General features: G+C 48.1%; 1 protein-coding gene across 2 annotated transcripts; it reads left to right on the top strand.

Moving 5' to 3' along the window:
- The first annotated feature begins 304 nt into the window (after positions 1–304).
- On the top strand, positions 305–27,000 carry ARHGAP9 (Rho GTPase activating protein 9). Of its 2 annotated transcripts, none has more exons than XM_081900734.1 (18): positions 305–607; positions 4,566–4,974; positions 6,359–6,555; positions 13,671–13,907; positions 15,044–15,232; positions 15,902–16,015; positions 16,851–16,912; positions 18,647–18,728; positions 18,887–18,982; positions 19,829–19,927; positions 20,664–20,790; positions 20,936–21,046; positions 22,234–22,332; positions 22,491–22,568; positions 23,128–23,172; positions 24,510–24,644; positions 25,429–25,534; positions 26,270–27,000. In XM_081900734.1, exons 2-18 carry the CDS (start codon positions 4,632–4,634, stop codon positions 26,454–26,456), a joined length of 2,307 nt encoding a protein of 768 aa, XP_081756860.1. In that variant the 5' UTR covers positions 305–607; positions 4,566–4,631; the 3' UTR covers positions 26,457–27,000. The 2 variants fall into 2 exon arrangements, with proteins under 2 accessions (XP_081756860.1, XP_081756861.1); XM_081900735.1 differs by having other exon boundaries at positions 4,540–4,974.

The following is a 27,000-nucleotide window of genomic DNA, read 5'->3' as shown; positions in this document are numbered from 1 at the left end:
TGCAGACAATACTGACTCAGTGCAAGGCAGTTTGCTGTGTTTCTAGCCTATGATCTGCCTGAACTAAGCCCACTTTCGGTGGGTGTGCTCTCCCAATGAAGAAGGTGTGCCTGGGCTGCAACCGCACAGTGCGCTCTCAACCACATCTGCTTTCGGAAGCATCCTCCACAGACTTAAGAGGGACGTATTGAAAAGACAGCATGCATAGGATTTGTCTTGCTGGTTTCAGCAGGTCTTCTTGCTTCAGTAATAATTTGTTTCATGCACACACAAAAAGGCTACAATCTTTATTTTTAAAAAAAGATTTTAAAAACTCCATGTAGGTTTGATTTATGGGGCTGTGGGTCAGAGAGACAGTGCCTCCTTCCTGCCTTATCGTGGGGCAAGTGAACAAAGCAGCTCGCTGCTGCCGATAGGAAACCATTAACCCCTGCGAAAGCGGATGTGCGATACCTGCGCTTTGTGCTCAGTGCACTGAATTCTTTTAAACAAGGGAAATGCTTCATCTTTCACACCCTACAGACAAGAGGGAAAGGACAGGAGAGCAGACCCAGGAGCGAAAGAGTCACTCTCGGGAACGTCATCTTTCGTTGTGATGTGAAGTCAGGTAAACTTAATTCTTATACACAGTTGATCTGGTGCCAGGATCTTGTGCTTCTATTATTGTGGATTGGTGGGAGAGATTTATGAATTCAGGTTCTGTCTTCATCTCTTGAGAATGCAAAGGGATTTCATGAATTGGATGAGTGAAAGGATCCATGAACTTAAATCTAGGAGGTGGGACTCTGTGATTTCTCCTAGCTCCTTTGGAACATTGTGTCACACTTGTCCCCACTTTTATATAAGCAGCAAGAAGTTTTAGTGGGGTTAATTTTCTTGGGGTTGATTTTCTTTTATGGGGTCCATTTTCTTGTAGTAAGAGACTTGTGGGGGGTAGGGGGGGTGCTAGTCTATGGCTTAATGGCAGGCCCAATGTCAGTGTGTCCCTCCCCCATCCCGTATGCTGGTAGCTGGACTGGCAAACTGCCATTTTAAATTTTCCACAGTGCCCTGATTGTAGCATCTCTTTGCAGGAAATTTAAAACGAGGGCTCCCATTTTGCACTGAGAAATATTGGGGGTGGGGTAAAGTGGCAGTGGCACCATTCACATAACAAAAACTACCAAAGAGAGAGCAGCATTTTCAAAAGTAGGAGGTCCATGGCTTGGCTTTTGAAAAACAGGGGTCTGCAGTACTTAGCTAATTGGAACCACTGCTGTACTTGGTTACAAAACACTACCGTTTGAGCATAGAGCTGGAAGGGACCCTGAGAATCATCTAGTCCAACCCTCTGGAATGCAGGAATATGCAGGTGTCCAAAGCCACAACCTGGTCCTTGGCATTATCAGCACCACATTCTCACCAACTGAGCTATCCAGTTGTGTTGTTTCTCTGTACAGCTTCACACCTGACTGGAGTCCTTAAGCCCTTACTCATCGAGAGGTGAAAACTTTTGTATAGGGTTAAGGCACCCTGCATTAAAATGGGGGGGGGGCGGGGAGCGAGAGGAAACCAACAATTAAAGTAGGAACAGGACTGGCATTAAAAGGCAATTCAGAGAAGCTTTTCAAGAGCTAATTAAGAGGCCATTCTTACCATTCTACCATGGCTGAGTATCCACCATACATTGAAAGCACATTCTCATCCCCGAAGAATCATGGGAACTGCAGCTTACTCTGCACAGAACTGAAATTCCCAGCACCCTTAACAAATTACAGTTCCTAGGGTTATTTGGCATGGGCTATATTTTAAATGTATAGTGTGTGTAAAGCCTAAATTCAACAGGAAGCAATGAAACAGCAGAACCTGCAAGCAGGAAGCTTTTATTTAAGGGCTCATTAGCTCTGAACTATTGCTTTGCCTGTCCGCTCTAGGCAGGCTGGCTCAACAAACATGTTTTATGTATTTTTTAAAAATTCTCATAAATTTGGTTGTAAGGCAGCTGGAGGATAAAATACTGGATAATGTTGTTTGGATGCTCTGTCAAAACTGAGTGAATAAAGGACAGCAATTGCAGCTTAAGCCCTTTGCCTGTTTGTGTGAGTGATTAAGTTGAAGCACCTACTTTGTGCCTCAACTATCGCTGGCAAGTGGCCCTCAGAGAGTGGCCCAAGGGTGGACATGAACCTTTGCACTACAGAACAACTGCTTGTTGCATATTTTACACACACACACACACACACACACACACACACTATCTATCATTATCTTTATAGATATTATCTATCATCTATCACTGCCCCACCTGCTCACGTGCATCCCACTTGCACGTGACCACATTTATGTGGGTCACTGTGGAATAAATAAACAAATAGATTGACTTCACCTTGCTGGGAGCTGCTGCCCAGAAATTGCTCAGGGCTGTTGCCAGAGTAAGGGAAGGAGGCCTCCGGTTGCCCTCTGTGGCCAGCTGCCACCACCAGGCACACTGGCTTCCCTCAGGCAGGCAGGCAGGCAGGCAGGCTCAGGATAGGCTGCGCAGCTGCCCTGTGCAATTTCCAGGGTGACCACTCCTCATCTAGAGGGAATATGCATAGGTTGGTCTACGAAGAACATGTACCTACGAAGGTTATGTTGGAGAGATGCTGACAAGAAGGAGGGTGAGGAATTCCAAGGGGACCGAGACGAAGACAAGTCAGCTTTGTTTGTTTGAGAGTCTGGGGCTCTGGAAACTGCCTCCCTGTGATGGTTTTTATGAGCTGAGCAAATCCCACTGGGAACATCGTCTGCTTTGTGTGGCTGTGCACTCACTCTCTGCAATGAGTTGCGGGAGCAGCATTGCTTCCTCTTGCAACAGCTACTTGGACACTCCTGCAACTTTCGCTTTTCCAGGGCCAGGCAAACTGGAAAGCACAAAGGTCACACTTCTGGAGTTGGTGGGGACACTGCCACCTTCTTCTCCAGTCTGAGCAGCATTCTGAAAGCCATATGTACCGGCCCCTAATGGAACCACAGACTCCCAGCTACAAGGCACATGTTGCAGCATGTTCGTGAGAAGCCCTTTGTTTGCAATAGAGGAGGAAGATCCCATTCTCACTTCCTGAGCCACAGGACCGTCTTTTCCCTGCTTGGTTCTCTCTCAGCTGCATCCGTACAATGCATTTGAAGCACAATATTTCCCTTGTAGAATCCTGGGAACTGTAGTTTGTTAAGGATGTTGGGACTTATAGCTCTGTGGGGAGGGCAGTGATGCGCTTTAAATGTCTGGTGTACATGCAGTGGTGGCTATGATATGGTTCGGGGGTTTTTTGTTTTCGTTTTTTTGCCGAGGCAGAAAGATCTCAAAAGCAAGTACACTGACCATTGAAATAATATACTGTTAGCAACTGTGTGTGGCTTGGCGTAGGTGTAGTGGTTAGAGAGGTGTGGGAAACCTGTGGTGCTCCATATGTTGCTCCCATCATCTCCCATCATCCTGGCCACTGCTTGGACCCGTGCCTAGAAAGCTAGGGTCAAGAAGAAGTGTGGATGGACCTAAGTGTTGTGTCTCAGCCTCACCATAGGATGGTTGGGAGGATAAAACAGGGAGGGAGCCACAACCTCTATAGAGGAAGAGTGGGATATAAATGTAATGAATAAACAAGATGTTTTGGGACAGAGAAGGAGGACTAACTGGAGCCAAAGCTCCAAGAGGGAAAGGCCTAATCTTCAATGCATATTTAAATTATCCTATGGAATTCATTGCCAGTGTATGTATATTATGACTTTTGTAGCACTAGGAAGAAAAGCCTGGACCTATAATCCAATGGTTGCTAGGAATTTCCTGTGCTTTCCTGCAAAACTAAGGGCTTGTCAATAATAATAATAATGGGATGGGTGAGAATTTCAACTCTGCTTGAACCTACTTAATTTGCACTTTCTGAAACAATCTGAGAACTGAAACACAGGCTTTCTTTGAAATTTGCACTTCCCTGAATTTTACAATGCAGTACTCCAGCCAACTAGTGTGCAAGAATGCATATACTGAGCTAAAATGCACGTTAGTGAAAAAAAAGCATACTAGAATTAAAGGGGAAATTGCATTGCAAAATTGCATACAAACAGGTATATAATAGGAGGAAATTAACACTAAAATGCTGGTGGATTTTCTTGAGGACTTTTTCATTTTTAAATAAATTACAAACTAATGTGGGAATGTGGAGAACTTAAGATTGGAAAAATGAGAGAGAAAAACCAAAATGGACAGAGCCACCCATCACTAGTGATAGAACATCTGCTTTGCAGGCAGAAGGTCATTCGCCGGCATCTTCAGGAAGGGCTGGGACAGAACAGAATGTCCTGCCTCCAACCCCAGAGAGCCCCTGACTGTCAGTGTAGTTATCCTGAGCTAGATGGACCAGTGGTGGATTCAGTATTGGCCTGCTTCCTGTGTTCAACATTCTTAGTACACTAATATTTCATCTTGTATATGATGATTCAACCAGCTGATTACTGCAGATGTGCCTAAGCGGACTGGTATCTTCTCTGCTCTAAAAGGTCTATTTCTATTTGTGTGTTCAGCCTCTCAGTGTTGTGCCCCTTCATAGGTGACAACTCAGAGCTCCTTCTGGCACGCAGTCCCTGACGCTTCACGGCTATCCTGTTCTGATGAGATGCTTGCAGGACGGCGGCTACTGGAAGGGTTCAACCTCCGCCAGAGCACACCATCGCTGGACAACCCCTCTGGCGCTGTCATGCTGCAGGCCCTCTACAACTACCAGTATAAGTCTGAGGATGGGAGGCAGGTGACCATTGAAGAAGGCGAGATCTTCCAGCTTATGCACAAGGCCAATGAGGACTGGTGGCAGGTGCGACGGCTTGGTCAGCCCAAGCAGAAGCGACCCATCTTTGTGCCTGCCACCTACATGATTGAAGTGCCCCCTGGCACAAGGACAGCCCGCCTGGAAAATACTACACAGCATCCTGGCATCAACACAGAGCAAGATGGTGGCACTGGTGAGTTTTTGGGGAAGGACCAAACAATGAGGAACCAGGCTGGCACGCCAGTTGTAGACATATTGTAGACAAAACTGCTAGAATTTAAATAGAAATGCAACACATCTCACCATAGTGGGGAAGAATTTGACCTGTGTGTCTGCCCATTCAGCTGTCCAAGTGTTGTTGGCGATGGGAAATTTTAGGCCCTTGCTCTCCCTTCTTATTGGTCTTTATATTTAAGCTAGACTTGGACTGGACATAAAGGGCACCTTAAAAGAGAGGACTCTCCTCTGACACACCTTTAAAAGAGGACTGTCCCCCTTATTGGGGTGGTTTGCAGGACCTTCCAAGTGAGGACTGTGAAGCAGTCACACATTCCCATGGCATTGCTCTCCTGAGAATCCCTACTCTCTGGGGTGATGGGAGCTGGAGTCCAATGCATCTGGAGGGCACCATGCTGGGGCCTCAATATATGGGCAGGCTCATGTGGTAAGAGGAAACCAGGAACAAACAGAAGGGCAGGCAAGTGGACAGGGAAGCCAGCAGACTGTGAGGGGAGCAGCCAGGGCTGTGGCTTGGTGAGAGTGCCCAGGCTTTGCCTGCAAAAGGTTCTGGGTTCCGTCCCCAGGTGGGGCTGTGCAAGATCCCTATCTGAAACCCCTGAGATCCACTGCCAGCCACTAGAGACCAGAGCTCTGCCCCCATTATTTCAATCAGCCTAGGCAATGGTCAGAGATGATGGGAGTAGTGGCCCATCAACATCTGGGAAACCAAGGCTGAAGACCAATGGTTTGTTTCCATACTAAGCCTCACATTGACTGCAGCGTAGAGATAGAGAATCTGATGATTGTTCCAGCAAAGACCCTGAGCAGGAAGCATTGATAGCTCAGTTTAGGTCACAAGGAACCAATGGTGGAACAAGGAACCAGTGGGGTGGAGGGAGAAGTGAAGTCACAATAGGACCTGGGAGGACAACGATGTTCCTACCCCCCCCCCCTTCTCTGCAGCCTCTGGTGATCACCACAACAGATTCCTGGTTGGAGCCTTGGCTGGAAGAATGTTGACCCGTTGATGGCTATTGGGCCCAGTCCTGCAATAGGGGACACATTAGGCATGCTCTCCTGAGAGACTATGTGTGCACATGCTAGCATAAGGAAACTTCGTGGCTAGAACTAGGGATGTGGTAGTCAGTGGCCGCTGTTTAGGAAGTCCACAAGCACGACATGAGGGCAGCAGCTCTCTTGCCACTTGTGCTTCCGAACAGCTGGTCTTCATACGGAACTGCCTCCAACTGCGAAGGTGGAAAGCCCCCAGTCACAGACCTGTGAGCAGCAGCACCTGTCCCCCAGCACCCGACCCTTCTCATGTGTTTCTGACCCTGCCATTTCCCTCATCCTTCTAGCTCACTTGGAAGTGCTGTCTTACTCTCTGGTAGACCTCTGCATGGAACCACACACCCCGCCTTTCCACCACGTCGGCCTCATGTCCTGCCACAGCCTCCCTCTGTGTTCCCGTCCCCCGTCTCTGGGCAGGAGTCGCAGCGCATGCGGCTTGTCCCAAACTGGTGACGCAAGGCAGGAGCAGAGTTCAGAGGAGCAGGTAAGGTGGCCTCCGTCCTGTCTCAAACCTTTTCACATAATTAAGGTGTGTGGGGAATAACTATGTGAACTCAGAAGCAGGGCTTCAAGGCCTCAGACCCCTCCTGTCCCCTGAGCCCTCCGTTGGATGGCAGACCCTTCACTCCCTTCTGATGGCTTTAACCATCTTCAACCCAGACATGGACTAGTCCAGGGGTAGTCAACCTTTTTATACCTACCGCCCACTAATGCATCTTTCTTGATGGTAAAATTTCCTTACCGCCCCCCAGTGCTTGACGGAAGGAGCTCGGGCTGTAGAACCCCCTGCTGCCCACCTAGAATCCTGAAACGCCCACTGGTGGGCAGTGGGGACCAGGTTGACAACCCCTGGACTAGACAGTGTAATGTCCTCTATGACATGTGGGGAACCTTGCGATTCTCCCTAAGCCACACCCCTCACAAGCCCTGCTTTGTGTACACACACACACACACACACACACACACACCACGTATGTGTTTTGGCTTGGCTGGAATGTGTCCTTCAACCCTTGCAGGCCTGGATGGAGGAAAGAGAAGGGCGTGTGAATTTGTGCAGAAACAAGCTTGCTCCATCTTCCATGGGACAGCCCTTTAGACATTGGGAGATGGCTATCATATATTGTTAGAATAGAAAGTCAAACGAAAAAGCAGCTGGTCCTTGGTGCTGCACTCCCCACCCCCCCGGTTGACTTAGCCCTCTGAGGCCTGGGCAAGTGTACCCGGCTGCCCACATCCTGCACAGCCCTGAGTCTCGGGCTGAAAAATATTTCCTGCCTCTGGTCTATAAAGAGGGACATGTGGCCATCCTATTCCTCAGCTGCAATCCCAGTGAAAATCCCACTTCTCCTGCTACTGCTGGGGTTTTTTAATCACTAATTGTGGTGGGCAGGACAGGTGGAGGGAGGGATTTTTCTTGGGCTCACAGCTGGGGAGGAAAGGGTTAATCCCTTCCCTACTGCTTTCCGGTCCTTACTTTTAAGCAAACAGAAACCACAGTTGTGGTTGCAGCAGCATGGTAAATGTAGGCCTAGTCAGCAGTTTGTACAGTAAAAGCAGTTTCAGGGTTTCCATTCAGTGTCCCTTACTAATTACTAAGGGAGGACTGGCCAGTGTCTCAAATAAGAGAATACAGTGGTACCTCGGGTTAAGAACTTAATTCGTTCTGGAGGTCTGTTCTTAACCTGAGACTGTTCTTAACCTGAGATGCCACTTTAGCTAATGGGGCCTCCCACTGCCGCTGCACCACCGCAGCGTGATTTCTGTTCTCATCCTGAAGCAAAGTTCTTAACCCAAGGTACTATTTCTGGGTTAGTGGAGTCTGTAACCTGAAGCGTCTGTAACCCGAGGTACCACTGTATCTCTAAATGATAAAATACCACTGCACTAGGGTTGAGGCAGACTTTTAACTGCACACTTTCTTAAATCTATTTAATAAGCTTTATATGCTGCTTAATCAAAAAGAAACCTATTAGAATCACAGAGTATGAATTGAATAATAGAATCACAGAATCATAGAGATGGAAGGGACCCCGAGGGTTGCAATGCAGGAATCTTTTGCCCAATGTGGGGCTGGAACCCACAACCTTCAGGTTAAGAGTCTCGTGCTCTACCAAAAAGGAGGTGTTTGTTCCATAGAATCAGAGAACTGTAGTGTTGGAAGAGACTCCGGGGGTCATTCAGTTCAACCCCCTGCAGTGCAGGACCTGCGGACTGAACTATCGACTACCGGGATAGTGTTAGATTCCTGGGTGGTCACAGCAGCACACGCATCTGAACATGCTGCATCCACTTCCCCTTTTGGCCCTTTCCCTGGGAGGCTGCTGGTCTTGCCCACACAGGAAGTGGGGGAAGCCAGTGGGAGGGCCGGCGGCGCCTCAGGGTGTGCCTCTGAGCTGCACTCCTGACCCAGGCACTGCAGCAGTGAGTACCCGGTGGAGGGGGAGCTGGGGCCAGGTTGCAACTCACTGTGGGGAGGTGGGCATCAGCAAAGGCCTTTGGAACAGGCAGTTTGGGAGGGGGGTGGTCAAATAGGGAAAGCGCTTGGGGGAGGCATACGCAGAGCAAAAGGAGGCGTTGTGGAGAGCGGAGGCTCTCTGAACTGCGAAAGGAATCATTGGAAAGCCCAGCAATGAAGCAAGTGTTTTCAGCTTCCTCTTGAGCAATGAGTGGGTAGAGGGAAGATTGAGAGCGGCCTCTCCAGCAAAGTCAAGGCTTAGGACCTCTCTGGAACGGGGCAGAGTTTGTGATGGTCCATGGTTGGGGGTTCAGGTGGATTCTGTTGGGGTTAGGGGCATGGTAGGATTGGTGTGACTCCAGCTTGTGGTACTCCAACCCACGGCTCTGGCTGTCCACACGTACTTCTCACATTTAGTTGCATTTTGAGAATAAAATGGGGGTTGTTGTTGTTTAGTCATTTAGTCGTGTCCAACTCTTCATGACCCCATGGACCACAGCACCCCAGGCCCTCCAGTCTTCCACTGCCTCCCGCAGTTTGGTCAAACTCATGCTGGTAGCTTCGAGAACACCATCCAACCATCTCGTCCTCCGTCGTCCCCTTCTCCTTGTGTCCTCCATCTTTCCCAACATCAGGGTCTTTCTCAGGGAGTCTTCTCTTCTCATGAGGTGGCCAAAGTCTTGGAGCCTCAGCTTCATGATCTGTCCTTCCAGTGAGCGCTCAGGGCTGATTTCCTTCAGAATGGATAGGTTTGATCTTCTTGCAGCCCATGGGACTCTGGGTAACTTTGGTTATTACCTAATAACTTTCGTTATTAGGTAAAAATATTTCCGCTATTAGTAAAAGGCTCCACGTTGTAGGATGGTGATGAATGTAAACTCCAGATTGGAGACGTCTGAGGATTACAGACCTAGATATGGCAGATGATTACATGGTCAGTTCGTTCCTATGATCGAGGCAAGGTGGCTGCTCTGGCGCAGTGTAGTATCCGCTGAACGGCTGTGTCTTCGCAATGGCGGTGTCCCATGATTAGTTGGTGTTGCTGAAGAGTAGGATCATTTATTCATTTTGAAAACGTCTAAACTGCACCTTCATCTTTTTAAAGTCTCCACATGGACTCCAGTGTGGTTAAAAAAAAAAGTCAAACGTCAATGCAATATTAAAACAAACATTTAAAAAGAAGACAAAACAGTATTTTTAAAAATCTGAGAAGGGTTCTGGTGCCCCACATGTCACCTGCCTTAGGTCAGGAGGACACAACTCGTGATCTGGGACCAGGACAGGCAGGTTTCAGGCTTGTAGGACCTGGTGTAAAAACCATATCCTTAGAATTAAAGCATTCTGATCCCAGGAATAAATTTTTGTTTTTTTTAATGTATTTTTATTAAAGATTTCTTGGTTTACAAAAGTATGGTCAATGTCTCTTTTTTCAAGTTACATTTTCTACAGATTCATTTGTTTCATTTGTTGAGACATTGGTGTTACATTAGGAAGAAAAAGGGGGAAAGGAGGAGGGGGCCCGGGGGGTGGGGTCGGGTGACGATGTTTCTATTTTACTTAACGTATGTGTGGGGTTTTGTGTCGCTTGTGCAGGTTCTCTGCTATTCACTTGTGTTCTTTTGGTGTTGAGAGAGGTTGGGTTTGATTGATCAATTGTGATTGGCTGTGGTGAACTTTATTTTCGTGTTTGAGTGGGGTGGGTGGGTGTTTTTGAATCAGGTTAGCCATATTGATTCGTATGCAGTTGATGGATTCTTGTCATTGTCTTGTTGGGCTGTGTATGTGATAAAGGGGAGCCATACTGGGGTGAAGGCGTCTTCTGTGTCAGATTCTGTTTGTTGGTTAATTTTTCTAGTAGGGCTGTTTTCCATGCTATTTGGTACCATTTGTCCATACTTACTCCTGACAGGTATCTCCAGTGTCTGGTTAAGATGTTTCTGGTTGCTGAGAGTAGGTGGGTTATGAGTTCTTTGTGAAGTGAATGGGCATTATTGTCTTGGAAGATGTTTGGTAGGGCCAGTTCTGGGGTTTTTTCCTTTTTTATATTTCTAATACTTGCTTAGTTATTTTGCATAATTATTTTATGGCTGTTGTCCAGAATAATTGGATTTTGGGGCATTCCCACCACATGTGGAGGTATGTGCCTGTGGAGGTACACCCTCTCCAGCATTTTGGTGAGGTTCCTGGGCATATTAATGCTAGTTTTCTTGGTGTTAGGTACCACCGGTAGGTGAGTTTTAGAGTGAGTTCTTTCCTTTTCGTTGATATGGATTTAAAGGCAGGGTTTAGACCACATTCTGGTCCACTGAGTGGAGTTAATCTCATAGCCTATGTCTTCCTCCCATTGTTTTTTGATTACGTCTAGGGGGTTCATAGGGTTTTGGAGTAGTATTTTGTATATTGCGGATACCATCCCTTTGTTTTGTCCCTTTGTTGTTAGGAGGAGATTTTCGAAGGTTGTCAGGGGCCTAGTTGCTGCTGATTTTACTACTGGATTGTTTAAGAGGGCATGTAATTAGTGGTGTGTTAACCAGGGCATTTGGGTGTCTCCTAGTTTGTCTTGTATTTCTTGTGTTGACAAAGGTTTTTTTATTTTTATAGAAGTCTATTAGACGATATAAGCCTTTGGTTTGCCAGGTTTTTATCTGGAGGTTTTGTGCTGCGTGATGGAATAATGGGTGGTATGCCAGGGGAATTAGTGGGGAAGGGGTTGGGGACAGTTTGCCTATTTCTGCTTTCCATGCTTTGAGCATGGTCTGTGTGTACCTGTTAAGTGTTGTGGGAATTTTCCTTAGTTTGGGAGGAGTGGGTATGCTGTGGTGCAGGTATTTTCGATAGTGTCCCTCTCTAGGTGTATCCATTGTTTTGTCTCATTTTCTAGTATAAATGGGATTATGTGGTGTATTTGGTTGGCAATGTAATATGCTTCTAGGTTGGGGATTCCCCATCCTCCCTCTAAGGAGGGGAGGTGCAGGTATTTGGGGCTTATTCTTGTTTTTTTGTGTGAGAAGGTAAATAAGTGTAGTTTTTTCTGCCATTTTCGGTGTTGGTTTGGGGAAAATCTAAGTTGGGAGGGTTTGGAATAGGTAGGTTAGTTTTGATCATTTTGATCATGGCTGTTTTGTCTGAGAGAGTGAAGTTCATGTTGTTCCATCTCTTTAGGTCTCTGTTAATTTGTCACCACAAGGGGTTGTACTTGTGGAGGTATAATTTATTGAGGTTTCTGGGTATTTGTACCCCTAGATATCTGAACTTGGTGTGGCAAAGTTTTATGTTGGTGATGTTAGTGAGTTCTTTTTGGGTGCAAGGAGTGGTGTTGAAGCACATAGCTTCCGATTTTGCAAAATTTACCTGTAAGCCTGGCACTGTTGCAAATGTGTTGAGTTCTCTGATTAGGGAGGTTGCTGTGTTTATGGGGTCTGGTGTTGTCACCATTAGGTCATCTGCAAAGAGCCCTAATTTATAGGTTCTGCCTTTTATTTCCACTGCCTTGATGTCTGTGGCTGCTCGGATTCAGATTTCTAAAAGTTCCAGAGTCAAGCTGAATAAGAAGGGAGACAGTGGGCATCCTTGTTTTGTGCCTCTTTGGATTGCTTTGGACTCTATATCTATATGATATAGAGTCCAGATTGTTAATCCTGCATTTTGCTGAGGTTTGGGAGTATATCATAACTTGCCACCTTCCCTTTTTTTGCGGGAAATTCCCTTATTCCAGCACCGTTTCCCGCTGCTATCCTGGATTGTTATATATCCTGTAGACTGTCCCCGGGACAGGTGAGGCTGCTGATCCCTTATTTCCGAGGCTGCTGATCCCTTATTTTCAAATCTGAAAGTTGACAGCTATGGAGTATATTTGTTTGAGAATTTGTAGGAAGTTGGGGCCAAATTTCATGTTAGTTAGTACTGCTAGTAGGTATTTCCACTCTAAGCAATTAAAGGCTTTGAGGATGTCTAGGGACATAATTCTCAGTGGGAATTTGGTTGCCTTGCTGTGTTCGATCAGGTTCAGTGATTTCCTGATGGGGTCTGTTATATTGTAAACAGGGACAAAGCAAGTCTGGTCTGGGGCTATTAAATTGTGTAGGAAGATTTTTAGGCGGTTGGCCAAGATTGATGCGAATATCTTGTAGTCTTGGTTTAATAATGAGATTGGGTGGTATGATTCTACTTTGAGGCTGTCTTTCAGTGGTTTTGGAATGGAGACTATTTTGGAGTAGGTCCAGGTTTTGGGGATGGCCCCCCCTTTTATGATGTCATTGAACAGGCGGGTCATGTAGGGCATCAGGGGTTCTTTGAATTTCCTATAGAATTCTGTTGTGAAGCCGCCTGGGCCTGGGGTTTGGTGTGGCTTCAGGTTTTTGAGGACCGTATCTATTTCCTCTGGGGTGATAGGACTGTCCATAAATTCCTGTTCCTCATCAGGTCAGGAATTAGTTTTGAGTACCAGAACTAAGCGGAGCCTTCTGCACAAAAATCCATTCCTGGTTACTCCAAAACTTTTTTTTTATCTTGGCAGCATAATTCACAATGTGTGAATTTTGCCACATACACACCATGCATTTAAAGCACTATGATGCCATTTTAAACACCCCCAAAGAATTATGGGTGCTGTAGTTTGTTAAGGGTGCTGAGATATGCTAAAAAAAACCCCACACAACTTCCCTTCCCAGAGCTCCAATTTCCAGAGTGGTTTAAAATTAAACCCCTCTTCACAAGGATCTCTTGGAATTGTAGCTCTGGGAGGAGAAGAGGGTGGCTTTTAATAAGCCTCCGCACCTTTAACAAGCTAGAGTTCCCAGGATACTTTGGGGGAAGCCATGATGTTTTAAAGTGGTATGATACTGCTTTAAATGTATTGTGTGATGTGGCCCTTGTTGTTGCTATTGTTAACCAGTTGGGAGAGGCCTCAAATCTTCTTGATCACCCAAATATCTATCAGTAGATCTGCCTTCTTCTCGACCCTGATCTAGGGGATTGGAAAATGTTTATTTTTGAAGTTAAGTTATCCAGAGCTCTTTATTGGGTTCGCCATAAAAACCCCATGCTATGGAGGCTTCCCCTCACTTGTTCTGCATTCCACAACAAGGAGAAACTGCCTCCTCTTAGTATATGAAAAAATGAGCATCCCTGTTTTCTTCTGACAGATGTTGGATGATACTCACCTGCCTCCCCACCATCCCGTTGGGGAAAAGACCCCAATTTACTGCAACCTGGAGGAGATGAAGCAACCAGCAAGAATGCCCCCGAGCCCTCGCAGCCCCCCACTGCAGGTGCTGGACACCTGGGAGCAACACATAGATTCTGGTTCCCTGCGCAGTTACTATTACAAGCCAGCGACGGGCGAGAAGTCATGGAAACCACCGCGAAGGAGCCAGGAGATGGTGAGGCTGCTGCTGGTTCTTACCAGTGTGTGCAACTGCTAGTGATAGAATCTCACCTCCATCACTTCAAGCATTTCTCAAGGGGGGGGGGGTACATTGTTGCCTCCCATTCTGGCCCTTTCAATCTCACAACAATGCTGTGAGGTAGGTAAGGCAAAGAAATAGATGGCTTCTGGACAACCTCCTTATTTACCATTCATCCGGATCTGTTTGTAGGGGGCTTTGGACCGCATCAACTATTTATTGAATATTTGTTTGCTGGAAGGATAGACAATGTTGTGTCAAGCAATTGTGATCTCACACTTTCCAGCGTGTATTTCCCCATCACTTTCCTTATTGTAAAAAGTCCAGGGTTGTCCCGTGAGAGCACCAAACCAACTTGCATTGCACAGCCTGATTATGCTGGCATGTGACTGAATCCCACCCCAAAATGACAACAGTCTGGAAGCAGCCCTAGGCTACCCAGTGATATCCATGACTGCCATTGAGATTTGAACCCAGGTCTCCCAAGTCCCAGCTGAGAACTATTAAGCACTACACCACATAGGGTCCCCATGTCCATTATTGGAGGGGGGAATCACCTGTTGGGGAGCCCTGCAGACAGGTACCGGCTGCCACCTCCCCCCCCCCCAGGCTGCCTCCCTCTGAAGCCCCTTGCTTCCTGGCACCCTCTCCCTGGGCCGCTGCCGGAGGAATTCTGCAATAATTACTTCTAACGAACTAGGAGTCCTGGCCAAGGGGAAGGAGCCAGCCTGCCAGTGCCAGCTAATCTCCGGAGCTGGCTCTCCCCTTTCCCCACGCCCCACTGCCACGTGCGTCCCTCCTCCACCAGGAGAGCTTGTGCCTGTGGGTCTTGTTAGGACCATCAGCAGCAGAGGGTCAGGGCAGGACAGATGGGGGGCGGGTGGGTCAGGAGGGCTGTTGCTTATGTGAGAGAGGAGGTTTGAAAGAAATAGCAGGGGCCCCTGGGGATTAAGACTCTGAAATTGCTGAGCCTGGGGGGGGGGAGGGGGAAGGGCAGCCTCTTTTAATTGGAAGCTGTCCGGTTCTCTAGATAGTAGCTTCTCTTACACCCACCCACACGCCCTGCACTTTATCCTTCCCTCCCACCTTCTGTGTTTCTGCATTTTTTGCAGCGCTTGATACAGGCAGAGGGACACAGCCCCTCAGCCCCTGTAGACCCTCCTCTGGGCGAAACACCGGACAAAGACCCAGACGGAGCAGAGAGGGGGGAGCTGGAGGCTGCGAGTCAGGGTCTCCGGACCAGGGACAAGAAGCTGACCTACACCAAGTCCATGGTGCTGCCAGAGACGCAGGGGTCCAAGGTAAGTCACCTGGGGGGGGGCTGGGGGGCAACTGTGTGCCCCAAAGAGGAGGAAATAGGTGCATTTGGTAGTGAATGGAGGCTGTGTGCACACCATCCCTCCCACTGCAAGAATCCTGGGAACTGCAGTATACCTATCACAGACTACAATTCCCAGGATTCCTTGGGGGTGTTGGTCAGTATGCGTTACTCTGATTGTGTCTGGAGCTGCAGGTGTGAGAACGGGAGGGGCAGGGCTTGCCCTAGACATTTGGCTGCGTGAGGCAGAGTGCAAATGGCATTGCCTCCCCTCCAAACCATGTCAAGTAAAGGTGCAAAAGTAACCAAGGTCAGCCACATTATTTTGGCACCTGAAGTAGATATTCCTCTCCCCGTTCCGTGGCAGAGAAAAAGACAATAAAATATGGGGTGCTATCCAAACTTTGTGAGTAGACCCACCAAAATTAGTGGACTTGAGGTCATTGGTTTTAGTTGGTCTACTCTGAGAAGGACCAACACTGGATATCGCCCATAAGAAATAAAATAAGCAGCTGTTTGCCACCCCTTCGTTTCATCCAAAATCAGCTGTCGGGGGCAGACCTTTCCCTTTGCCTAATGGCAGGGCTGGCCCTGGACTTGATACACCGAAGAGGTTGGGAGACTCGCTTCTTCTGTGTCTCTCTCCTTCCAGGGAAGTCATCGCCGGAACCTTTCGCAACACAGTTGTGAGGCCTGGCTGGAGGAATACCCTGCACCGTCGGGATCTGCCAATGGTTCCCCCACAGACAGCCCTGACCTGCTGCATGTAAGTCTGGTGTGGGGTTAGAGTGTGTGAAGCTCACTGGGTGACCATGGGGCCAGCCGGCCTCACAGGATTGTTGTGAGGACAACCGGGGGTGGACCATCTATATACCACCTTGAGCTCCCTGGAGGAAAAGCTAGATATAAAGATAATTGAACAAAGAAAGCTCCCCTCCTCCCCACTGGAAAGGATCTGGTGCAGTGAGCACCCCAGGTTTACGGCTGCCATGTCAGGCAGGCAGCTTTCTCAGTTTTGGGGTGGGGTAGGATGCTCTTAAAAGAAGGGGAGCCCTGTGGGATCAGGCCAGTGGCACCGACAATCCTGGACTATATACCTGTGAACCAGATGCCTATGGGAAACTTGCAGGCAAGATCTGATTGTAGCCAAAAGTGCAGCCCAGGCAATGGACTACCCAATAATAATATGAGTAATAGTGCAGGACAAAGAAGGAGAACGTAGTTTGCTGGTGGTGGTGTGGCTTGGAGGGTGAATGAAGCAAAGGGGCGACAGGGAGTGGAATCCAGGCTTTGGAAAAATAAAGTTGGGCTAGGGTGGGCTAGGGAGACCCAGTGTGGTACGTAATCCTAAACACCAACAATAAAATCATATATACAACCAGCTCCAGTGCAGAACCTCTTAAAAGGCTTCTCTTGGAAAAGGAATGTCTTCAGTAGTCATCTGAGAAGGCAATGGAGCGAGCGCCTGTCTGATATGTGATGGAGAGATGCAGGTTAAGCTCTGCTGAGAAACAGAGGCTATTGGGGAGTATCCTGCAGCTCAGAAAAGGTCAGAGGGTTTGCCCATGGTGTTTGCTGATGCTGATGCTTCTTCGCTGCAGATGGTGGAGAAAACCGGACAGCTGAACAAAACCAAGATTGCAGAAGGAGGCCGAAAACTCAGGTACCTCGCTGGCATCCGCAGCGGTGGGAAGATGCTCGAGGAGGGGTGCTTCCCCCTATTCCTTTTGGTGGAATCTGGGCAGCCCTTGGTCCTCCAGTCTTCATGCTAACCTGACTGGTTGCTCAGTTCCAGCTGGATAGCAGTTCACAGCTGAAGGGGTTTTGACAAGCAATGTCCTGGCTGTGAATGGACAAAAGGGCTGTCAGTGGGTAATTGGGCCTTTTTTCAGCTTACTGTCACAGCTCAGGAAGGGGCCAGCCAATCTAGGAGGAAATAAAGCGGATCTGAGCCTGGGTTCTCTCCATCAGGGGAGAAGTTTGGTAGGGCAGAGGAAGCAAGCTTGTGGGAAATGGGACACGTGGAGTTTGGAGTATCTAAATAACCTGACGGGCAATACAATGGATATACTGTCATGACGATGACTGTGGAAGGCTCCTGTTCAACCCCTGGCACTTCCAGGTAAGGCTGGGAGAGATTCCAGTCTGAATCCCCATAGAGCTGCTGCCAGTCAGTGTAGACTGCATTATAGTGACCAGTAGTCTTGCTCAGTGTAAGGCAGCTTCCTGTGTTCCTAACTACAGCTCAGGGTCTTCAAAAAGTGGGCAGCAATGACAGCAGTTGGTCTTAAGGCAGGGCTGTGGTGATACTTGTGGCCTCCAGAGTTCCGCCCATCCTGCATCACTGGCCATGCTGGCTGGAGCTGAAGGGAGATGGAATCCAGCAACATCTGGAGGGCCACAAGTTCTTCAGCTGTGACCTAGGGGGAATTCTTTCTCCTTCCCTCTGGCTCAAACTAGGATATTGAGTTAGTTCCAGAAAACAGGAAATAGGTAAAGAAAGTCTTACCTGATGCCTTGTTGACATTCATTTGTCTTGAGAGATAATGGAGTCCGCCCCTAGGGGTGAAGTCAAACAGCTCCATTAGCAGCACTGAAGTGACACCCTTGAGGTGCGAGCCTGGGCAGTGTGTGTGGAGGTTTGGGGCTGCCTAGATCAGTGTTTCCCAACCTTGGGCCTCCAGATGTTTTTGGCCTACAACTCCCATCATCCCTAGCTAGCAAGACCAGTGGTCAGGGATGATGGGAATTGTAGTTCAAAAACAGCTGGAGGCACAAGGTTGGGAAACACTGGCCTAGATGACAAGACCCCCCTCTCAGACTTGCTGATGTGGTCCAAAGGAAAGCAGAGCAAGACATTCGGGACCAGCTTGGTGCAGGAGTTGCTGAAAGGAGGCATACAAGGTGCCATCCAACCACCTTAGGGACTCCACGCAGGATTTGTGTAGGGTTTATTCCTTAGCCTTTTCTTCTCGCAAGGCAGTGGAGGGTTAGGATCAGAGTTTTCCGTCTCCTAGATGAGCTACCTTCCCACGTTGACTTGCCCCCTCCTTCTACGTCGCGTGCCGAAGCTGCCTTCTTGAAGGGAAGGGAAGTGTAGCCTGAAGGCATAAAGTAGGTTCTGGGAGTGACGGCATCAGAGCAAGATAAAATGATGTCTCTCATATGAAGTCTGAAAATGCAGGAAAGCCACTGGCTGCTTTCAATGCAATGTTGAGGTGGGTTCATTTATATAACTGCAGTGCTTATTCCAACCAATTAATGCAATCAATATAACATGCCTGAATGTGGGAGCATTTGTTTTCATCCTTTTGTGTGTGTGCTCAGAATATGCATGCTGTCAGATTCATCCCCATTCATCTCACCCTGCTTCTCGCATCCCCCCCCACCCCCGCAGAAAGTGTTGGGCATCTTCGTGGCTGGTGTTGGCTGGGAACAGTCTCATGTTCTACAAGGACCCCAAGGTGGCAGCTGGATGGGTGAGTGGGGCAAGCAAGGCACAAGGTGGAAGGTGAAGGAGGAAGGAAGAACTGATAGTGCTTGACAGCAGAAGCCTCCTGTGTCCCTTTCCCAGCTTGACACAGTGTCAAGTGAAGTTGTGGAGAACCAGCTAACTCCTTCTCCTCTCTTCCTGCAGACTCCAGCCAGTAGCCGGCCTGAGAGCAGTGTGGATTTGCGTGGAGCCCGCATTGACTGGGCCAGGGACTTGTCCAGTAAGCGGAATGTCATCCATGTAAGTGCATGAATGCTCAGGAAATGAGCCTTGACCTGTGGGATACCTGGGGTCAGATGTCACATTGCCAAGAACTGAACCCTTTTTGCTCCTACTGTGGCTTTGTTTGCTCTTCTCACTTAAGAACACAGAGTTGACCTTTAATGGTCCTGTGTTGGCCTGCAATAGAGAAGCAGCTAAAGAAGGGCCATTGCATGTGCTGTTCATGGAGAAGAGAGGGGATAATTTCCGGACATGTGGATTGTCTCTGCTGGGAAGTGGATGGTGAGAATCTGCTCAAAGGCACATTCTCAAGAGTTAGTCAGCTCCTCACTCATAACTAAATTCCGCCTCTGGGATTGGAGGTGGTGGGAGACTGCTATTGCAGGGGCTTGTTGGCTTCTCAAGACCCATCTTCTTGGTCACTGTATGAAAGAGGGCTAGTTGGGCGTCTAACCTGACCCAGCAGGGCTCTTGTTATGTCCAGTGACTCCTCATACACATTTCCATAGAGAGCCAGTGTGGTGTAGTGGTTAAGAGCAGTGGACTCGTAATCTGGTGAACTGGGTTCGATTCCCCGCTCCTCCACATGCAGCTGCTGGGTGACCTTGGGCCAGTCACACTTCTCTGAAGTCTCTCAGCCCCACTCACCTCACAGAGTGTTTGTTGTGGGGGAGGAAGGGAAAAGGAGATTGTTAGCCGCTTTGAGACTCCTTAAAGGGTAATGAAAGGCGGGATATCAAGTCCAAACTCCTCTTCTTCTTCCTTAGAAATGCAAGACAATGTATTCTAGGAAAACACAGGGTTACACGGAGCCGTTGCCTAATCCAGTCTGTCTTCTCTCCTTTTGCTCTCTGTTCTTCTTAGTTCCGCACCGTGACAGGCAACGAGTATCTCCTGCAATCAGGCAGTGAGGCTGTCAGCCAAGACTGGTACCAGGCAATCAGAGGGGTCATCCGCAGGCTGGTGAGTGAGGCAAACCAAAAGGCTTAAGCTGCCCTCAATTCTTCCTCCTCTTCAAAGTTAGAAATGCTTGAGGTTTTCTTCAATCTGCATTTTTTTTTATGACCCATTCTCATTCGCACTTCCTGGGACTGAAACATGGATTGGAATGAAGTTATTATTGGAATGCAGTTTTTGCAATAGTTTTCAGCTGAAAAAGCAAATTACCAATATTATATTTTATGTTAAAATGTGTACAAAATACAATTTAGAATAAAGCTGTATTAAAATAATATAAAACTGCGTATTTTGTAGGAAAACACATTAAAAATGTATTTGTGGTTTTAAAAAAACAAACAAATAAATAAAGCTTGATGTGGGAACAGGGACTTAGGACCAAACCTAATAAATCTAACTCCATGGTATCAGAGAAGGATTGGTACATGACACAAGCGACAACCAAGGAAGGCTCATGGCATCACAGCTGACCCCCCCCCCTGCTTTCCAGACCCAGGGCTTTTAAGGGGTCAGTTGCAAAGCTGAAAGTGTGGTTGAGGAAGACTGGAATTAAATGAAATGCCAACTGGAAGATTATGTGGGTCAGGGTTGCATCACCATGACAAGTCACTGACCAGCCCAGTCTAGGTCTCCCTACCAGTGAAACTCCACATTTTGCATTTGGGATAAATTATAAATTAAATGCATTTGCCTGCTTTGCCCCACCCCTCCTGGCTTCACCTGCCTCCCTTCCCCACTGCAGGATCAGGAGAATCCTCTGGATGAGCCACTTCTGTATCCCCTCTGCCGGTCCAACAGCGCTGAACTGGTGGACCTCAGTGCTGATGATGACGAGGAGCCAGGGGCTCTGAAGAATGAGGCGCAGGCAGGTCTGTGCCAAGCCAATCTGGGTGTGGGGAAGGCTAAGAGAGTTCCTTAGATCAAGCTGCCTTGGCCTAGGCAGGGGAGCTGGGACAACTGAGCTTCAGCTGCCTTAACTTCTTCTCTCCCGCCTTCTCCTTGCCCATCTCCTAGCACCCTCGAGTCCGGACAGAGCCTACAAGAAACGGGTCAAGAGCAAGCTGAGGCGGTTCATAGCCAAGCGGCCGCCACTGCGGAGTTTGCAGGAAAAGGGACTGATCCGAGGTGACTACCCAAACCATCTTAGGTGGTGTGTGAATGGTGGACTTTTAGAGGTATTGTAGAGTTGGCATCACGATGCACTTGCTCGTAATGCTTCATGTGGGAACCCCTTGAAAAGGCAAAATAAGTCCCCATAATTGTGACCGGCATGGCTGCAATAGATGGGTGTAAATTTTGGTGTGGCTGTTGTGAACATGAAATGTTGCAGGAGCCAACACGGTGCCCTCCAGATGCAGTTCTCTCCTCTGGATGATACCCAGCTCTACCTCTCCTCCAAATCCGAGCCAGTGAAGGCAGTGAAGGTCCTGTGTGAGTGTCTGGAGGCGGTTGGAGGATGGATGGAGGCTAATGGATTGAGGTTGAATCCTGACAAGACAGAAGGACAGTTTTGGGGGGACAAGAGGGGGGGTGTGGAGGACTCCCTGGTCCTGAATGGGGTAACTGTGCCCCTGAAGGACCAGGTGCGCAGCCTGGGAGTCATTTTGGATTCACAGCTGTCCATGGAGGTGCAGGTCAATTCTGTATCCAGGGCAGCTGTCTACCAGCTCCATCTGGTTTGCAGGCTGAGACCCTACCTGCCCGCAGAGTGTCTCGCCAGAGTGGTGCATGCTCTAGTCCTCTCCCACTTGGACTACTGAAATGCACTCTACGTGGGGCTACATTTGAAGGTGACCCACAAACAACAACTAATCTAGAATGCGGCAGCTAGACTGGTGACTGGGAGTGGCCGCCGAGACCATATAACACCAGTCTTGAAAGACCTACATTGGCTCCCAGTACGTTTCCGAGCACAACTCAAAATGTTTGTGCTGACCTTTAAAGCCCTAAACGGCCTCGGTCCAGTAGACCTGAAGGAGCGTCTCCACCCCCATCGTTCTGCCCGGACACTGAGGTCCAATGCTGAGGGCCTTCTGGCGGTTCCCCCACTGCGAGGTTACAGGGAACCAGGCAGAGGGCCTTCTCGGTAGTGGCGCCCTCCCTGTGGAACATCCTCCCTTCAGAGGTCAAGGAAGTAAACAACTACCTGACTTTTAAAAGACACCTGAAGACAGATTCCCTGTTTAGGGAAGTTTTTAATGTCTGATGTTTTATCGTGTTTTTACTATTCTGTTGGGAGCCGCCCAGAGTGGCTGGGGAAACCCAGCCAGATGGGTGGGGTATAAATATTATTATTATTATTAATTCCCCAGACCAGGTCTTTGGTTGCCGGCTAGAAGCCTTGTGCCAGCGGGAAGGGGGCACCGTCCCACGTTTTGTCCAGCAGTGTGTGGAAGCTGTGGAACAGAGAGGTACGCTGTGCTCAGCATTCCTTCTCCCTGAAGCCTCGCCTGGGCTGGGAACGGGCCCTTCCCCCGGGGACCCTGGTAGCAGCCTTCTGCCCTCACTTTGCCCAGTTCCATTGGGGGTCCATGAGATTTCACAGCAGGGTCTCTCCTCTGCTTTTCAGGACTGGATGTAGATGGAATCTACAGGGTCAGTGGGAACTTGGCTGTTATTCAGAAGCTGAGATTCATAGTTGACCGTGGTGAGTAATTACAGTGATAAATGGAAATGGGGGGGAACTTGCAGAGAAAGGAGTTGCTGGGTCTTAAAGCCATCTGTTATTTGGGCTTTTACTTTTGTGATGGTACAGGAAGCATTTGAAAAACTGGGGCCAGTTTGAAAAGTACTTTTCAGCCTATTTAATACCAACATACATTTTTTTCCTGTCTTGGGGGTGGAGAACAGGTCTCTAGTTTTGTTTCCACAGTGGTTCAGCTGTAGAACAGCCAGAGGACAGAAGCCACCTATTGGTTGGCGCCTAGAAGGTAACCAATACACACATGCCTGCTCCCTCAGAGCAGTTTTGCAGCTGCTTTTGCAATTATTTTTAATAAAGCAAAAGGCAAACCTATGAATGTAAACATACTGCTTTAATATGTGTATAAATCATAGAGCTGAAGCATAAGAAGGACAAGACCGATAGCTGAATCAGTGTATGGCTTGCTGATATGTATCTATGTCAGACATGCTGTGAGGACAGGATTGCCAAAGGCCTTGTTCCCCTTACTGGTGCCCTCAGTAACCATTGCATTGTCTTGCAGAGCGGGCAGTGACCTCAGATGGGCGCTACGTCTTCCCTGAGCAAGGTAATGTTGGGTGCTTGCTTCTTTGCACTTTTGTCTCTGTGAGCTCAAGAAAACAGAATGAGAAACCCAATACAAGTAAGGCAGAGAGGGAAGCCTCTTATGGGGCCAACTTGTGCCTTGAATGCAGGATGCAGTTCTCTTGAGTTGCAGAATAACAGAGCTGGAAGGGACCTGGGGGTCATCTAGTCCAACCCCATTCAGGGCAGGATATGTAATGCAGGAAGTAAGCCCCGCACCCTTGACAGGTGGCTGCCCAGCCTCTGCTTAAATAGCTCCACCATCTCCCAAGGCAGTCTGTCCCATTGTCAGTCAGCTCTTATACAGTGGGACCTCGGTCGCTGAACGTAATCCATTCCAGAAGACTGTTCGACTTCTGAAACGTTCAACAACCGAGGCGCGGTGGGCAGTCGGCAAATTCCATTGAGAAAAACGAAGCCATTCAACTACTGAGGTGCGTTCAAAAATGGAAGCATTCACTTCTAGGTTTTCGGTGTTTGGGTTCCAAATTGTTTGGCTTACGAGACACTTGAAAACCGAGGTTCCACTGTATATCGTTAGCATGCTTCTCCTAAGTATAGGGAAATAACACCTCCCTGCAATGGCCACAAATTTGTCCTTTTCTCTGCAGCGACACAGGATTAATCTCCTCCCGCTTTGTGACAGCCTTTCAGACATTTGAAAGACAGCTGGGACTATCTTTACCTTTCTCTAGGCTAAACATACCCACCTCTTTCAACTGTTCCTCACAGGCTTTTCTTTGCCATTCTTGTCAGGACACACTCCAACGGTTCAATGTCCTTTTTAAAATGTGCTGCCCAGAACTAGATGCAGTACTCCAAACATGGTCTGGCCAGTGCAGAATTAGGTAAAGGGACCCCTGACTATTAGGTCCAGTCATGGCTGACTCTGGGGTTGCGGCGCTCATCTCGTTTTATTGGTCGAGGGAGCCGACGTACAGCTTCCGGGTCATGTGGCCAGTATGACTAAACCACTTCTGGTGAACCAGAGCAGCACACGGAAACACCGTTTACCTTCCCGCTGGAGTGGTACCTATTTATCTACTTGCACTTTGACGTGCTTTCAAACTGCTAGGTTGGTAGGAGCTGGGATCGAGCAATGGGAGCTCACACTATCGTGGGGATTCGAACCCCCGACCTTCTGATCAGCAAGTCCTAGGCTCTGTGGTTTAACCCACAGCACCACCCGCATCCCTAGTGCAGAATTAGAGTGGAACAATTGCTTGTGACCTGGGCACAATGGTTCCTTTCAGGCAGACTTTTCTGACTCCTCCTTTGCCCGTCTTCAGCAGCTCTGCTGTCTTATTTCCCCCTTTCTAGAGGAGAAGCTGCGCCTCAGTGACCCCCAGTGGGACGATGTGCATGTGGTCACAGGGGCCCTCAAGCTGTTCTTCCGGGAGCTGCCTGAGCCACTCATTCCGTACAGCCTCTTTGATGAATTTGTGGCTTGTGTCAGTAAGTGCAATTCCTCTCCTTGCCTTTTGGCTTTGGTTCCCCATAGCTAAAGGAATGACCTAAAGCAGGCATGTCCAACTTTCAAGAGAATGAGATCTACTCCCACTGTAAAAACTGGCAGTGATCTACCAAAGTTGAGCTTTTTTTAGGGAGCCCAAGTTGTTTTTTCTGGGGGGGGGGGCTCCCGAGATCTACCACAGACCCCCTGTGATCTATCAGTAGATCATTATCTGCCTGTTGGACATCCCTGACCTAAAGGAATGGCATCCCATTTCCCTCGCCCCACCCCCAGTTAGCCAGTTAGTGGCTCCCATGCATCACATAGAGCTTAGGTGAAATGCAGGTAGAGAAGCAGAGATCACATCTCTTAGGGTAAAACACCTACTGCAGGAGCACATACAGCAGTTGCCAACAATTTTCTCTGCAGCTGGGGACGAAAAATGGCTCAGAACAAGTATATACTGCCCTTTTCTGCAATAATTCACCTAGTAACGTCCTACTTTTTTGAGTCATTGAAACCCAAAGCCTTGGTTTTTTACCAACTAAGATCTGGGTTTGTAAAATTACGTTATTAGCAGTGTAATCATTGCAGAGTCATTTGCATTCTATTGCTAAGATTAGCAGTCCTGTTTGTTTCACAAGATGAGCAAGAACCTCAAGTCATTTCCTGGTCTCTTGTGGCTCCTGATGATGCCTCTTGAAAGCTGGTGGTGTCTCTATAATCATGCCTATTACCTCACCTCCTGCCCAATTAAGGAGTGGCCGGTTGCTTTTCCCTACACAGAGTTGTCTGAACCCAAGGAAAAAGTATCCAAGCTTGCAGGACTGGTCCAGAGCCTCCCCCAACCAAACCGGGACACACTGCATTATTTACTGGAGCATCTTCGCAAGTAAGGAAGCAGGATTAATATACCATTAATGTACCACCCAACCCTATGCATTTTCTTATTCCACTTACTGGCATGTGCGGCAGTGGTTACTAATATTAGGAGGAAGCTGTTAAGTTTATTGTTAAAAAACCTTGTTTAAAATCCCATTAAAACACTGACAGGCAATCAGTGTTTTATCTGTTATCACTGGACTCGCAATTGTGTTGCATTGTGCACACACAATCATGGGATAGCAATTGCAGAGAAGAGGTATATTGTGGAAGCAACCTGGTATAATTCCAGCTCTCGTGCTTCTGCTATCAGATCTACTCTGCAAGGCTATTCTGAGTTTGGAAAGCTGGAGCATTTGGGAGCTGGCACTACATGACACAGTGGAGAGAAATAGAAGTTCCAGCTGATTGGAATCAGAATGTCCAAGGATGTCTTTTGTAGGTCGTAAAAAGTAGGAATGTTGGGCTTCAAATCTTAAATATTCCTTAGTGTGATGTGCAGAGAAGGATGCATGTGTAAAATGTTTTCCTCTATCCTGGATTATTACAACAAGCCCACATATAGACTAGGGAAATGACATTCCAGTTCAGGGCATGTGACTTTCAAGCTGGTTGAGCATCTTTTTCTTTTTAGAGCTCAAATCCAAAGCATATCCACATGCCTGCTTTGGCCATGGATGTGTTAGACAGAGGCCAGTGCATTATGATGGTTCTCTTTCTCTCTCTCCCTCCCTCCCTCCTTCAGAGTGATGGAGCACTCAGATATCAACCGGATGACGACACAGAACATTGGCATTGTCTTTGGTCCAACACTCCTGAGACACGAGCGAGATGCAACCAGCCTGGTGGAGGGCATGGTGTACCAGAACCAGGTGGTGGAGCTGCTCCTTACTGAATTCCCCAACATCTTTGTGGCCCCAGGTGCTGAATGACATGGCTGGCACCTAAATCTCAGAGGCTGACGGTTTTATCTTGAAGGTGCACTAGATCGCAGATCATCTAGTCCTGGGGCAAAGCATTGGCTCCGAGCACCACGGACCTGGCATTTGCTATTAGACCAGTATCTCTTGGCATCAGCTTCTTGCGGTGTGGATTTCTAGGTGGCTTGGGCTCTACAGGGTCATCATTCAGGATCTTGAGACTGAGTCAAATTTAGAAGCTGCTGCACCGTAGGGAAAGATGTTCTCTACCCCACAAAGAACTATTTCAGATGCCTCAAATGAAGCTGAGACTGGCGGCACTTGGACCTAGGCCCACAGGGTCCAGCACGATTCCTTGAGTATGAATGTGAAGAGAGAAGGATGTCGAAAATAGACTCTCCATTAACCCTGTCCCTCTCACATCATCATTCAGCCAAGTTCTGCAGCTCATTCTCTGGAGTCTTCTCCACATGACTTGATGCCTCTGATGTGCAAGGCTCCTTTGCTCTGCTTCTGCACCCTTCTGCACCAGTTCCTCATTTTGCCCTTGCAGTAA

The sequence above is a fragment of the Podarcis melisellensis genome (assembly GCF_964234715.1).
Source record: "Podarcis melisellensis genome assembly, chromosome: 2".
Classification (NCBI taxonomy): Eukaryota; Metazoa; Chordata; class Lepidosauria; order Squamata; family Lacertidae; genus Podarcis; species Podarcis melisellensis.
This window is presented reverse-complemented; position numbering and strand designations above follow the sequence as displayed.